Source organism: Barbus barbus (assembly GCF_936440315.1).
Source record: "Barbus barbus genome assembly, chromosome: 31".
In the NCBI taxonomy this organism is placed as follows: Eukaryota; Metazoa; Chordata; class Actinopteri; order Cypriniformes; family Cyprinidae; genus Barbus; species Barbus barbus.
The window spans coordinates 27399522-27415716 of record NC_136759.1 but is presented as its reverse complement, the minus strand read 5'-3'; the positions used below and the strand labels follow the sequence as shown (position 1 = coordinate 27415716).

The following is a 16195-nucleotide window of genomic DNA, read 5'->3' as shown; positions in this document are numbered from 1 at the left end:
AATAGTCATTTAACCCATTGCTGAGAGAAGTAAAAAAAAGTTGAGGTCTCTGAGGGCAGAATGAACTTTGCTAGTGTCTGTGCTCGCCAGGCTTGGCACACCGGATTGGTCATGTAAAGAGACTCTTTTCAAACAGACATATTGATTCAAGGGGGTTATGCATGTAATCTTCTTTTCAATAATTCACTGTGCTTTTATACAGCTGTAGATCAATGCATGCGCTCATAAACTCTCCTCCCCTTTCACTCGCTCCTCTGTCAAATCTCTCCTTCCATCAGCCCTACTCTATCTTTCCTTTCATCCTCTGTTCCCTCTACATCTGTCCATATCTCTATCCTAATGAAGATGAGTTAATTACACATTAACCCGTGACACACAGTCAAAATGAATAAAAAATGGTCAATTCTCTGGAAATGGTGCCATACCAGTGATATGGTTAACAGAATACTCAACCAAGTCATGTGATTTGAAAGATATTCTTCATTAGTCTAGGGATGCAATGATACCATTTTTTCAGAACCGATCCGATCCAATCCAGAGTATCAGCCGATACCGATACGATCAAATAAAAGTGAATGCGTGTAGGACTAAATCTGCTAAAATGCTACACACTGCTCTTTGTATTGTTGTAAAATACATTAATGAAAACAAGTAAATGTATTTATATATAAATATGTACTATAAAATTAAAATACATTTATTTTAAATGTATAGCACAGTAATGAAGCAGCAACATACGATAGATAGCAGTCCTATCTATCATGTGTTGCTGCCTCCATTACTGTGCTATATATTAGATTATTAAAAGCAAATTATACTTTTGCGCAAAAGTATTATACTACGAAAAGCCCCAATACAGAGTGGCACAAAGTGCTTATGCGTATCCTGTGTGCAGAATGATGCGCTTGAAGCAACAAAGAGAAGTTCAAAGCACAAAGGAAAGAGATTATTGATGCGTAGTGTATTAAATCTGTGTGATATTTTAACGAGCCTTTTCTTTCAACAAGTTTTACCTTACAGTTATTATGCGCTCTTGGAGAGAATTTCATTGTCTTACATTATGCAATACACAGTTTGAATGCTGAATAGAGAATGGCAGACAGCCGCAGCGGAGAGAAGAGTTTACGTGAACTTGACTTAATTATTCATCTGTACCTCACAATAAACTATGGAACGACATCGGAACAATTGGACTTTGACTTTATGGTGCTTCATAATGTTTCTGTGCCTTTCATGGGGCTTAACAAACACACAGAATACTATACGAACAATATCGGATTTGGATCAGTCTCGTCTGACCGATACCCGATCCGGCAGAAAATATCAGTATCGTAACCGATACCGATACTGAGTATTGGATTGATGCATCCCTAGTTTAGTCTGCAATTCCAAATTAAATAAAATAATAAGTATGGCAATAACAATGTAATAACATAATACTGACTGTGAATTTTGCTGTATGGCACAATGATATACTGCAGTCATTTTCCACTGACCTAAACCTTTTTTGATTATAACAGCTGGCACAAAACACGTTTTGAAAAATAAATATTGTAGATTATTTACGTTACTTTTTAAAAAATATAATGTGATTTATTACAAGCAGCACCAAAAATACCAGAAAGTACTCTGTTATCCATTCACATTATTGATATTTCATCCCTTTTCTGTGATGAGCACAGCACTTCGTGGTTGAGCATAGGACTAGTAAGTAACTATTAGTATTTTGTTGCATCTTACATACTGGCTATTAAAATTTGGCTATTTAAAAACACATATTTGCTGACCTCTAATCTGAGTATTGGATTGCAGTGGATTGCAGTGTCTATACCCATCCACAAAATTATAGTTCAGGATAGACTAGCAAAACAATTATATACCATACAAAATAAAATAAAATAAAATAAATAAAAGTAAATAAATCAACCAACCTTTGTTTTGTCAGACAAACTCTATTTTAAAGGTTCATTGAACTATTGAATGTAGAGAAAGTTGCATAAAGTTGTTTTTAAGCCCTTTAGTTGAGCAACTTTTAGCCATTTAGTTTGAGCAAGAACAGGCTGCTGCGCTGCTCAGTTTGATCACTGATGGCACACTTGAATAATTAGCATTTCGGCAAAGAATGGGGGCTTATGATAACAAATATGTTATTCATAAATAATAAATGTCTTGGCTTTATATAGTGTTTATGATTATATTTTGTTGTAAAAGTTATGTCAAGTCACCTTTGGGGTGATTCGTGTTCTCTTCTGTGAGCTTCACACTTTCAATACACACACTTGGTTTGGTGCTGTGTTTGATGAACACTGTAAAACATTTAGGAGGTCAAAACTCAATTTTGTGTTGACTTGATGCATTGATATTTTTCAGTTGGTTCAACTAAATTAATGTTCAGATCATTCAATTGAGTCAAATGAAAATGTTCAATGCAAGTCAACATGCAATTTTAGGTTTTACAGTGAAAGCACAGACCAGTCTTTATTGTTAAGCTGACAACAGTTTTTTTGACAACAGTTACACTGAATCTGGTTATCTGAATCAAGTTTTTGAGATTGAACTCAACATCTGATTTGTTATAAGCACTAATGTGAGGGTTTCTTAGCAGTAGAGATCTTGAGAAGGAACGAGCGGGAATATGTGATAAAGATTTGATTTGAGAAAATAAGCATGATAATTGATAAGGATTAAGGTCAGGTGTGTCGAGTGACCCTTAAAGGGCCAGGCCTGCGTTTAATATTCAGGGCGTGGAGCTGAGGGAGGTGAGTGTACATTCAGAGAGTCAGGACCCCGCTGTGACCTCTCTCCATTATTCATCCCACAGAAAAAAACTGCAGAAATGGAAACTTGGTTCCACCCAGGAGGAGAAAAGCAGCCCTTTAACTCCAGTGCATGGCACTCTGACCCTGGATTAGAAAGGCTGCAGAAAACCCAGGAAATGTTGGACGTTACATTTTTAAACACTCCCTAGGGCTCATTTTAAGGGCCAACAGCGTGCCCTACATCCAGAGAGACGGAGGCAGGAAGGTAGAAGAGGGAAGACACTGTGATCTCTCCAGATGTGTTCAGAGGTAACATGTGCCTGACATGAGTCTGTGAGTGAACGTACGACGAGTGAACGTTCAACTGGAAACTGAACAGCTTGAGGATACAGATCAAAACAAACACGCTCCAATTGAATCTGAATCCATTTTTTGAATCGCCCTACTGACTCCAAAAAAACATTTACAGAACACACACTTCATCCTTACAGGGGAAAGAAATTATTTAACACTACAACTTTTAGCGAAAAAGATGAAAACAAAAAAAAACGGAAGGGGACAAACAAAAGTGCGACTGTCATGAAAACCCAGGCAATCGTGTGGGAGTTATAGAGACCTCTGAGTCTGTCTGACAGCTAAAGCTATTCAAAGGCAATTGCTGAACATTCCTTTTGGATGCAGATATCAAAGATTGAGAAAACACTGAAGGGGGAAGAAGCAGAACTTACCAGATGTTCTAATCCAGCTTTGATGTTTCCTGTTTCCCTGCAACACAAGAACAAATTTGCTCCACTGTAAATAACGCAAAGACTGCAAGCATCTCATCACCCTGAGCTCCCACTCATTCTTCCCCTCTCATGGATCACCCATAATCACTGTATTTAATAGATTTACTGTACTTATCCATAAATGCTCACTGGGCTCCATGAGGGCAAGAGATTTCAAAAGGGCTTTTACTCTCTTTAAAATAATTACAAGTGTAGAGAGTTAGAGAGAAAATGCCACCGGTTAAAGACAGCGGGTCTTCATGAGAATAATGATGCACACAGATGCTGTGTGGGTGTGTTTACATTAAATGACCATTCACTGTCTCATTAATTCATTGAAACACACGTAAAAAAAAAAAAAAAAAATCACCGTCTGGATTTAAATAAGCAAATACGTATGATTTAGGATTGAAATAGCGCAGTGGTTAATATGTTTCTGGCTTGTATGTTGGGCAACAATTCTGTTAACCGTAACTGATGCAGTGTGTAGCTTTTCATTTCTCAAACAACCATGCCATAAATATCCATGTACAGTACTGTGCAAAAGTCTTAGGCCACTTCTAAATTCAAATTAGACCATTATCCCTTTTAATAACTCACTTTAAAAGTTATGAACAGCCTTAAAGAAAAAAGATTAGATGACTTTTTAAGACTAGTGCAAGCGGTTTATGCAACCGGCCAGTCATGCAACATGAGTACGTCTTCCAACATGGCTGTTTAAGAAATGAAAAGCTACACACTGCATCAGTTTGGATTAAAATAATTGTTGCAGAACATGTCAGAAACATATTAATCACTGCACTAATGATCCAGTCATAGACTCTTCAGTATTTGCTTATTTAAATCCAAATGGTGATTCTTTTTTGGCCCGGCAGTGTATTTCACAATATTACGGTTTTAACTGTATTTTTTGCTGAGCAGAAGAGACTTGATTTTTTTTTTTAAATCTTTAAAAAATTAACAAATAAATGTACAGACCACAAACAAAAATGTTATCAAAATTATTTTCACTTGCCAAGATTTACTTGTTTTAAAAAGTATTACATACAAAATACAATCAATATAATACAATCAATCAAAATACAGTAACACTTTATTTATTTCACAGGGAAATGTAAAAGGAAAGGACAAAAACAGACTAAAGGCCTCTAAACTAAAGCAAACAGAGCAAGTGCCATGGAACTTACTGAATATAACCAGGTAATGACAAAAAAGATACAAAGATGATAATGTGGCAAACACTGTGTGTGTGTGTGTGTGTGTGTGTGTGTGTGCGTTTGAGTGTTTGACAAAGAAGCATGGTTAGGAAACATGATGTTAACTAGCCCGTGGCAGCTCAGAAATGACTCCAGTAATCAGGGACACAAAAGCCCATGTGAAACCCACTCCACCCCCTCTCCCCTCCACAAACCCATCCATCTCTCCTTCTCCAGCAACCTTTCACTCTTCCTACTAAAATTTGTTCACTACCTGATGATGGTTTTTCTGGGTGACCATTTCCATCTTAACACAAGACCAGCGCAAGCTAACAGATATTCTAATGTAACACACTAATGCAGCTGAACGGTGTTAACTGGCTAAAAATAAGTTACGGTGGTGACAGAGAGCTGTAATCCTTTAATGAAGAACAATTAGAGGTAAACCATTCCTCACGAAAGAGACAATCTCTCTTCTCTTTCCCCTCATCACACTAATTCGGTTTTCTTTTTATAATCACTTATTCAATTTCACAAGCGCTTATTATATTTGCACCCTCCCTCCATCTCTCTCTTCTTTTTTTGGTCATTTAGCGGCTTCCCCTGTCTATGGCTAAATTACTGTATTCTTCTAATTGTATCTGTCTCTCTTTGGCACACGTCTGTGCAGAAAAAAAAGCAATTAGAGCCTTCAAACCAAATCCCAGCACTGCTGAGTGCAGACAGGAAGACATTATCGGCAAATGAATATAAATTTTTATTGAACATCTTCACCTTTTCATTTTTTTAAGCTACATCTTTCTATTTTTTATCTGTCCATTTCCTGCAGGTCTGCGGGGAGCACAGATTTTCATCCCTCTTGTTCCTCCCTGAACACACTCGCATTGATTCCTGCATTACACTGCAATATTAAATAATTAATATACTTGCCATGATTGATGTTTTGCCTTAGCCCAATATTACATTATCAATCAAACTCGGTTTAATGTAATAATATTGAAAATGTGTCAGGGGTTGTTTGGCTGGTTTACAATTTGCACGAGAGAGATGAGTGTCGTGAAGCGTTTTATGTTGTTTTAATGGACAGTGGCGGAAGATGAAACAAGATGAGTGTTGACCTTGAGCTATGATGTCTGTGGATCAGCTTAAAATGACCTCATTCAACATAAACCAACTCCAGCCAAAACACTGCTCAAGAGCATCACTTCTGTATGCTTCTGTGCCAGACATGTTATGTGCTGTTATTTTAGCAAAAACCAACAAACTCCACACCCAGAAAGCTGTCACTGGGGTGATATCCTTTCAAAAATTACTACGATGCTCCTCTTAGATACTAATACTTAGAAAAGATGCACCCTTTAGGATATAAATAAGGTACAAGTTTTTTCCTCTATTTCTGTCATGTGCCACTGTTGAAATACACTTAACTTTCAGTAATTTATCGATATGACTGCATTGACTGACACCATTGGATGAGAACAAAACCTGAACTGAATTAAGCTGGATGATGGCAACACGGTTTTCTGTAGAGCTGTTTTACAGCTGAATCACGTCCTGCAACACTGACACTGTTATTAAACTGAAGTGAATCAACACTGAACTGGCTCGAGCTGAATAACAGCATTGCTGTCTTTTGTAGAGCTGCCTATAGCTGATCGATTAACTTCACACTGTTATTGATCTGAACTAACTTCAGCTGAATAATAACACTATTGTCTTTTAGAGCTGCTTTACAGCAGAATCTGAACTGCCTTCATAGTTCAGATTCCATAATTGATTCTGTTATTCAGTGTCAGGGAATGTTACTTTTAAAATAATGCATTATAGTATTGCATTACTCCATAAAACCTGACCTGTTGCTTTAATGTCTGTGGTCATGAAGTCATTTGAGAGGCTCGTGTTGGCCCACCTGAAGGACATTACTGGACCCTTACTGGACCCCCTACAGTTTGCTTACCGAGCAAACAGGTCTGTGGATGATGCAGTCAACATGGGACTGCACTTCATCCTCCAACATCTGGACAAACCAGGGACTTATGCAAGGATCCTGTTTGTGGACTTCAGCTCCGCTTTCAACACCATCATCCCAGAAACCCTTCAGAATAAACTGACCCAGCTCTCCGTCCCCACCTCCATCTGTCAGTGGATCAACAGCTTCCTGACAGACAGACAGCAGCTAGTAAAGCTTGGTAAATTCACATCCAGCACTCGTACCATCAGCACTGGAGCTCCTCAGGGCTGCGTACTCTCCCCACTGCTCTTCTCCCTCTACACCAACGACTGCACCTCTAAAGACCTCTCTGTCAAGCTCCTGAAGTTTGCAGACGACACCACAGTCATCTGTCTCATCCAGGACGGTGACGAGTCTGCTTACAGACAGGAGGTTAAGGAGCTGGCTTTATGGTGCAGTCTTAACAACCTGGAGCTCAACACGCTCAAAACTGTGGAGATGATCGTGGACTTCAGGAGAAACCCCCCTGCTCTCCCCCCACTCACCATCATGAACAGCACTGTGACTGCAGTGGAGTCATTCAAGGTCCTGGGACTACCACTATCTCCCAGGACCTGAAGTGGGACACTCACATTGACTCCATCGCGAAAAAGGCAACTGAAAAAGGTCAAGGTCAACCTGCCACAGGCGCATATGACACAGTTTTACTCAGCTGTTATTGAGTCGGTTCTGTGCTCCTCTATTAGTGTTGTCACAGTACCAAAATTTCAGTACTCTGTACCGATACCAGTGAAGATCCACGGTTCTCGGTACCAAAGCAAAACACAAAAACATGCTAATTAATAAACATACTATTTTTACTATACAAGTCAAACAAAAATAAAATGTATAAAAATCAATGTCATTCTTTATATTTAAAATAGTGTTTCAAGTTTTTTCGCAAGTAATAAAGTATGAAAAACTGTATACAAGTTTCACCCAAATTTAATTTCTTTTAATTTATGAAATGTAAACATTTAATTTTGTTAAAATTAAAATATGGAAGAAATATTGTGTGATTATTTCTTTAAAAATAAAGATTTATAATTTAGTTTCAACAGTAGTAATAGTACCACATACATTCTACTAAATAATAGTAATATATTTCTGGCACAATGTCTTTAAGATAAACTTTTATTTTGACGGGTTGCCTTGAATACCTTTACATATGATAAGACACTGGTTTTACTCGAATGAAATGGTAAAATGCTTGTGAAGTGACTCTCAGAGCAGTTCTGGAGATGTTGTTTATGTATTCATGTCCTCATTGAGATGGCAGATGCTGAAATCACAGTGAGCGTCAGGCGTGCTTCAGTGTGTAGTAAAAAAAAAATTAAAAATTGCTCCATTCATTCATACAGAGACACGCAGAACATGCAGGATTCATATTTGAATCGACATTTGCAGCTTAATATTTACAGATACTAGTCCATGTCACGATTTGATTTAAGTGTAATGACCTACTTATAATTAATTCATCCAAACTGTGACATTCCATGCTAAACTGTAAATTCCCTTTTCATAACTGGATTCCATCCGCGTTTTCTGCATCGTGGAAATCATAGGGCCGTACGCATCAAGAACCAGGTTGACCGGGTACTTGGTACCACCGGTACTTGAAAAAACCTGGTACCGTGACGTTTAAATTTTTTTTCTACCGACTTGGTACCGAAGTACCGGGTCTTTTGACGACACTATCCTCTATAACTGTCTGGTTTGGGTCAGCCACCAAATCAGATATAAGAAGACTGCAGCGGACTGTTAGGACAGTAAATAATAGTTGGGGGCCAATAGATGATGACATCGTCCATCGCCGATGGATGATATACATTACGATGTTGAGCCAACATCACGACCCCCCCCCCCCATACCCCCTGCAATCCTCCGCATCCCAGTACCGTGTTCGGAAAGAAAATGACGTGTACTACAGAACCCCTAAAGGGAATAAATACGAGATGGGAGGAAAATACATATTTCAATACTTTCTCTCACAGTTATATCATTGGGTAATTATACTGTAACGTTATATAACTGCCGGCATCAGGGAGTGGCTATTACGCCTGGCATTGAAACGGCTTTTGAATGCAAGATCACTTTTTAGTTTCACTTTCAAGATTTGTGATCGCACAAATCGCACTGTTTATACTACAGAGCGGCAGTACTTACCACACATTTTACAAGATTAGATGTTTGTCAGTGGTGCTCAGGATTGGCAAATCATTCGCCATTGTCTTCAGTCATCGCTCCTTACTCTGTTTATGTGATAAGTGAAATTATGTATTGTAATGTAACCGTTAGCAATTGTTATATGTTTCACGTGTCTTTCTGAATATGGATTCACGCTTCGGGCACACCCCCTAACACCCCCCTTCTGATTAGAATTAGCTTTATTCTGGTGAATAAAGCTTTCATATTCTATGAAAGACTGAAGGAGACAGAAATCCACATGAGCAGGAAAATATTACTTTTGTGAAGATGTTACTTTAAAATCGTGCCCAATCGCATTACTGTAATTGTAGCAATAGGTTTTGGTAAGGTTACACTTTATTTTGATAGCCCACTTTAGACATTCCACTAACTATATGTAACTTTACAACTACATTTCAAATAGCAGTCATTAGAGTATTAATAGACTGGGTTAGTAGAATAAGATGAAGTACTTGCAAAGTGACTTATAGTCAGTAAAATGTCCATCAAAATAAAAAATTGTTGGGAAAAGTTACTTTTAAAGGTAACGCATTACAATATTGTGTTACTCCATTAAAAAAGTAACTAAATGCATTACTTAGTTACTTTTTTATGGAAAGTAATGCATTATGTTACTTTTGTGTTACCCTGTCACCTGGGCAGGGTTTGCTTACTAGTTTTTAATAACAAAAAAAGAGTTATATTTTGGCAATTGTAAAGGCCCTTTCACACCAAAAGTGAAATTAATAAGCCTCTGGCTGAAGGAAGTGTCTCTGCATAACACTCCCAATTTCTCTCAACACTGGGACAGGAGAGCTGTCAGTAAATGGGAAAACAAAGTAACTGGTGCTACTTATGTGAAAAAGTGACTCAGATATTTAGTTGTAAATTTAAAAGTAATGTGTGACCTTACTAGTTACTTTGAAAAGTAATCGTGTTACCCCTAACACTGGTAATGACTGTGGCTTTGTGGTTGATCTGCAGGCGCAATTAGAGAATGTAGTTTTGAATAGTGTTTAAAGCCCCGCTTTATATTAGGTGGCCTTCACTATTATTGTGGTCATATTGTATTGCAAAACACTTCTGCTGCTATTGAGGTGGGCTACAGGTGAGGTTAGGGACAGGTTTGGTGGTATGGGTAGGTTTAAGGGTGGGGGGTTAATGTGTAAAGAATGGGTCAACAGTGTAATTATAAAAGTAATTACAGAAACTAATTACAGATGATACTACATGCAGGTATTTTATAAAATAGAAGTACAATGTAAAAAATGGTGTGTTCTTGTTGTTGTTGTAAGTGTATAAGTGTATTGTTTCAAATATTAATGTAAATGTAAATACATAGTAGTTAACCTTAACTGTCACCATCCGTACATGGGATGCCTGACTTTACTTCACTATATTACAATTAAATCCTAATGTAATCATGACAAACTCAATATCATTGGAAAGGTCTAAGTCTCCTAAATATATATCTGACCTTTGTCACAAAAAGTTTTCCCCATCACATGTTTTAGCAATCATCATAAGTTATATACCATTTGAAAGCTTAAAATCTCAAAATTCATCCTGTGAAAACAATCGGAAATCGGACATTGCGTTACCATAGAAATGGTACTTCAAAATGTTTTAGTGGTCTCCTCCCCCTTAGCGGGGGTGTCATATTACATAATGTATTACGGTCTTTCAGAATCAAAACTTTGTATAATCTTGACAAAATACATATCATTGGAAAGGTCTGAGTCTCAAGATTTCTTATTTGGTGGTTATTTTGTTATAGATGTAATATTGAGAGAGAAGTTGATAGATTTGTGACAGAAATGCATTAAAAAAAATTCAATGGAGTGTGAATGGCACCCGGTGGCTGTTTTTGGTATAACGCCGAAACAAAATTGCATATGAACCTCAATTTTTTTTAATATCAACTTCAAATTTGGAACACAACTTATGTACACATATGGCTTTAATTTTATAGCGATTTTGGATTTTTTACAATTTTTGAAAATATTTATTTTATATAAAATAAAAATAGTACAATAAAAAATTTTTACAGTAAATTTAAACTTTTATAACTTTTTAATACTTGAATTTTATTAAATGATTTCTGTAATAATCTGCTAATTGTCTTCTTTAAAAAGAGACCAACCTTAGGTCTGTATTCAAAAGCGTTCATGAATTATAATAATTTAAGTTTGCATAGTGCACTTTCTCGTGAATTTTCAAAAAAATGGGGATGAAAGTTAAGGGGTTAAGGCAACTTAATATGAAGTGGGACCATGTTTAAATTTGTTGTGAAAGTTTTAGATTTGTCCAAGCTGTGGTTACTGTTTTGATAAATGTGTTTTTAGATTTCAGAAAATGTGAAACAGACCAAAATTTAAGCCATTATTTACTAAAAATCCTACCCTTTGTCCAGCAAATTTGAGAAAGCTAGAGAGGAAGGTTTCAGGTGTTTGGACCGTTGTGCATGAAGGACTACATTTATGATGTGATCACCGTATGCTTTCATCGTACAGAAAAATAATTGTTAATATTCTACTAAACTTCCCCTTCTGCGTTCAATGAGAAAAAATAGAGAATGCCAATTTATGACATAAAGCTGATTAAATGAGAGCTCTTCTAAATTATCAAAATTCAAACTGAAACAGATTTTAAACAGGAACCGCAGTTCAAACTTCACCTTCAAAACTGAAAGCTGACATAAAAGGCCAAGCGAGAGAGAACCTCAAAAACAAAGAGAGCTAATAAAGAAGAAATCGGTCAATGAACGAAGAGTCAGCATGGAGGATGGGAAAAAAAATGTTGGCTTCCCGTAAAGAGGTCATTATTTATCTCGACTTAATTAAGTAAAAGAGAACAAACAAGTCAAAGTGTTAACAGAGCTCGATGCAATGCCAGCCATTTGCTTACAAGTCAATAGTGCCAAATAGGAAACGTCTGACCAATCTGTCAACTACAAGAGGCCCTGACTGACGTGTGTGTGTGTGTGTGTGTGTGTGTGTGTGTGTGTGTTTATTCCCGCTACATCGTCTCCATGTGTTATTATCCTTCTCTTCTGAAAGCTCCTGTTCTCCATCTCTGTCTGTCATCGTGTCCTCTGCACAGGTACGACAGAATTAATTAAAGCGCAAGCAGCAAATCAACACTCATTTGCGGTCGAGTTTCAAATAAACCCATTATTCTTTTTATCAGACTGCTTGACATGGCCAAGATGAGTAGATCTTAACTTCTTTGAATGAAAGAGTTCAAATGTAAAAGCAGAGATCAAGCTATCAGTCCAGTGCTCAACAGATGCATTAATGTGCAGCTCCAATAGGCAGCGCTTCAGTTCTGGCCCACTTTAACTCTCGCAGCACCACACAGGTGTCTAAACACGGGTCAAAGCAGGATCTGCAGGGCCATTCCAACCGAGGGAGTCCCTGGAAGGCTAATTTCTTGCATAGAGAATGCATTTGGCCAGCGGTGGCCCTGGGTCAAAGTGACACACAGCTGTTTTAAATATTATCTACATGGTCCCCTGTTTTTTTTTTTTTAATGACTTTTAACCAGCTTGAATGAAGCAGATTTTTAGTAGATGTACAAAGCATGCTGTTCATTAAACTACGAACATGTTATAAAAATGTCTTGAATAATGTTATTTAATACGGATGTATATTTTCAGGAATTTTCATAAATGATTGTCAGTAAAATTAATAGTTGCTAACTTTAATACAGCAAATCACACGTGCATCACTCCAAATCCCACACTGTTTAATATACAATTGAAAGAAATACTACTTCTTCCGTTTGACAATAATAAATCTCATTTTAACATATTTATTATATGGATATGCCCTTATAAATATGGATTTCCCATCTGAACAGTAACATTTGCAAGATTATCCCCATCTGAACTGTTTTGAGGTAGAGTGAACTTATTTTTGTTATTGAATAACAGTGATGTGTGAATGTTTTCTTTTTTGTACATTAATCCCCCCCCCCCATTTTTTAATTTGTATTTGTGGACACATCTAGGCACATAGGGTAAAAACGTTGTTTTTGGTTTGAAATAAAAAGTCGGGTAATACGACTAAGAATTGGGCCAGAAGGTTCAACGGCCATGTTTTTAATTATCTAATTCAATAGTTATTATAATGCACAATAGTAGTCTATTGCTATTATGAAATACCCTCACTAATATATATATATATATATATATTTTTTTTTTCTTCATATGATTACAAAGTGTAATTGACAGGGAATCTGTTGTCTGATTTAACCTTGATTTTGTGATTTGATTTTACTTTGCTGATTTATTTCCGCAGCCATCTAGATTTTTGCTGTTGGGTGAGTTTTTGGCGAGAAAGTGTCAACCATTTTCAATGCAAAGATGTTAGCCAATCAAATAGTAACCAATCTCATAGAAGTTTTAAAGTGTCCCATTATGCTATTTGAAAGGTTCCTGATTTTGTTTTGGTGGTCCTTCAATAGTTTTACATGCATCCAAGGTCAAAAACACTTTTGTTGTCTCATAATATACTTTAATTTTCTCAATATTTTCTCAGTCTTCTAAACATGGTGACAACTCAATGTCTTAAACTGTGACACTTTTGATACTTTTACGTTCACAAACAGCTATAAGACACACTCCCTGGAATTTAATATCCATAAAACCAAAACCAAGCTGCAAAACAGAGCATTTCAGTCAAAAACATGATGTATTATGAAATTTAGACTGCTTTTTAACAATTATTGTCCTAAATATTTTAAGTGAATCTTAAGGAAAATATTTTAAAAAGACCCAATAAAGATGTCTCCATCTAAACGGAGAAGACGGACTCACAAACAGAGTTTGTAAGCAATATGAAAAAAATAATACAAGTCACATTATGTCTGATCTACTGTGTCAGTGAGTGCTCATATGTTGTCCGATGCCTGATTAAAAAACTACAAAAAATCATGGTGGGTTTATTAAAGAAGATGATGATAATAGAGAGACGCATCCTTCACCCACACGATCCACTCATCAATGTCTCTTCCTGTCTCTCCGGCTTCCTGTGTGGCAGGGAAATGACAGGAGAGCCGAGCAGAGCGTGGCAGACTGATAGACTTGGCTGTGCAATAAAATGGAGGACAAGAAGGTTGATTGTCATCTCCATATCACGTACTTAGCAGCGGCAGTGAATTGAAATTGAAATTGTGTTCCTGAGTGTATAGCACTGCTGGCCCTTTTGATTTTTCTGTTAAACTGTTCAGAGAGGAGGGGCAGGCAGACACACACACACACACACACACACACACACAGAGTGCGCTGGTATAAGGTCGCCGCCATCACATCTCAGCATAAGTAGATTGATAATAGCAAAGGCTGGCCAGTGAGTCTTTAATCAGATCAAAACCCAAAACCTTTCTTCTTTTAGAGCCCCTAAAGTCCCTAAAAAGAGAGCGAGAGACACAGAGAGGGTGGGATAGAGAGCTTTAGAAACAACAAAACTGGGCTCTTAGCATAATCCTAGCACAGCAGAGATTCGAAATCCATTACAAACCAGGAAAACTCTCCACCGGTCCATCACAGGAGACAAAAGGAGAGAAAGAAAGGCTTCAGGGTTAGACGGCAACACAAGACTACAGCTTTCTTCTGCTTCTCCTGTGTGGTCAGAGCTGCTCTTTCCCTGGCAGGTTTCGGACCAGTGTTCATGTGTCAGATGAGTGTTTGAAGGGATTACCCTTTACTCGCCTTAATGTCATTGTAAACCAATATTTCATTTCATTTTTAGTCTACTGCACAACTAAAAAAGAAGATATTCTGAAGAGCGATGGTCCAAACAACATTGGGCCCCACAGACTGAGGCATTCATTTATTCTTTCTGGAGCTATTATGGGTTCGGAAAGACAATGTGAGGTCTAACGGGACAGACTTTGAATTTTCGGCTAAAATGTTCATTTAAAAGAAGAGTTTATCAAAAAATGAAAATGCTCCAAAAATAATAAATAAATGTCTCAGTCCGTGAGGTCCAAAGTTGTTTGGACCATATGACAAAAATCCATACAATAACAATAACTGCAGTTTGCAGTTTAAATGACTAAACAGGCAGTGAAACGCACACCTTTCACACAAATAACAATTTACAGGGCCAGAATTTCAATTATAGATTTTCACACAATCCTTCCACAAATATTATGTTATGACTTCAAAACAACTGAACTGCCTTTGTTTTTTATTCTGTACTCTTCTCTGAGGTCCACTTATAATGTTATCAAGATTTTTACATTAAAAAACATCATGATGTAAAGTAATAGGCTATTTTCTGTCCTGTTTTTGACCCCTCTCATCAGAACGGGGACGGGGCTAAACAGGCAGTGCTGTAGAATCGGTGGGCGGGGCTAAACAGGCAGTGGTGTAGAATCTGTGGGTGGGGCTAAACAGGCAGTGCTGTAGAATCGGTGGGCGGGGCTAAACAGGCAGTGGTGTAGAATCGGTGGGTGGGGCTAAACAGGCAGTGCTGTAGAATCGGTGGGCGGGGCTAAACAGGCAGTGGTGTAGAATCGGTGGGTGGGGCTAAACAGGCAGTGCTGTAGAATCTGTGGGTGGGGCTAAACAGGCAGTGCTGTAGAATCGGTGGGCGGGGCTAAACAGGCAGTGATGTAGAGTCGGTGGGTGGGGCTAAACAGGCAGTGCTGTAGAATCTGTGGGTGGGGCTAAACAGGCAGTGCTGTAGAATCGGTGGGCGGGGCTAAACAGGCAGTGATGTAGAGTCGGTGGGTGGGGCTACACAGACAGTGCTGTAGAATCGGTGGGTGGGGTTAAACAGGTAGTGATGTAGAATCGGTGGGTGGGGCTAAACAGGCAGTGCTGTAGAATCGGTGGGTGGGGCTAAACAGGCAGTGCTGTAGAATCGGTGGGTGGGGCTAAACAGGCAGTGATGTAGAATCGGTGGGTGGGGCTAAACAGGCAGCGCTGTAGAATCGGTGGGTGGGGCTAAACAGGCAGCACTGTAGAATCGGTGGGTGGGGCTAAACAGGCAGTGGGTGGGGCTAAACAGGCAGTGATGTAGAATCGGTGGGTGGGGCTAAACAGGCAGTGATGTAGAATTTTGATTTTGGAGAGGCTAGCAACAGCATGTTAGCTTTAAAAGCATAAGATCCCACCCTCCCTACAAATCACGCTCCAAAGCCACACTTCCTCCAGAACACATGGCCACGCACAGGCAGACCAGAGACTAACCAGCGACATGATGAGATGGCATCAATGCTGTCAGATTACCTTGTGTCTCATTCACTGGTGAAGAGGTGAAGAGCTCCAAACAAATCCTGTGAAAC

General features: G+C 38.2%; 1 protein-coding gene across 2 annotated transcripts in view; it reads right to left on the bottom strand.

The window, feature by feature from the left end:
- The window catches only part of LOC306850982 (uncharacterized protein), a 145375-nt gene that overhangs the window by 72169 nt on the left and 57011 nt on the right, over nucleotides 1–16195 (bottom strand). For both annotated transcript variants that reach the window (XM_079386975.1, XM_079386974.1), the window contains exon 5: nucleotides 3488–3524. In XM_079386975.1, the coding sequence (XP_079243101.1) occupies nucleotides 3488–3524 (37 nt within the window). The remainder of the gene's footprint in view (nucleotides 1–3487; nucleotides 3525–16195) is intronic.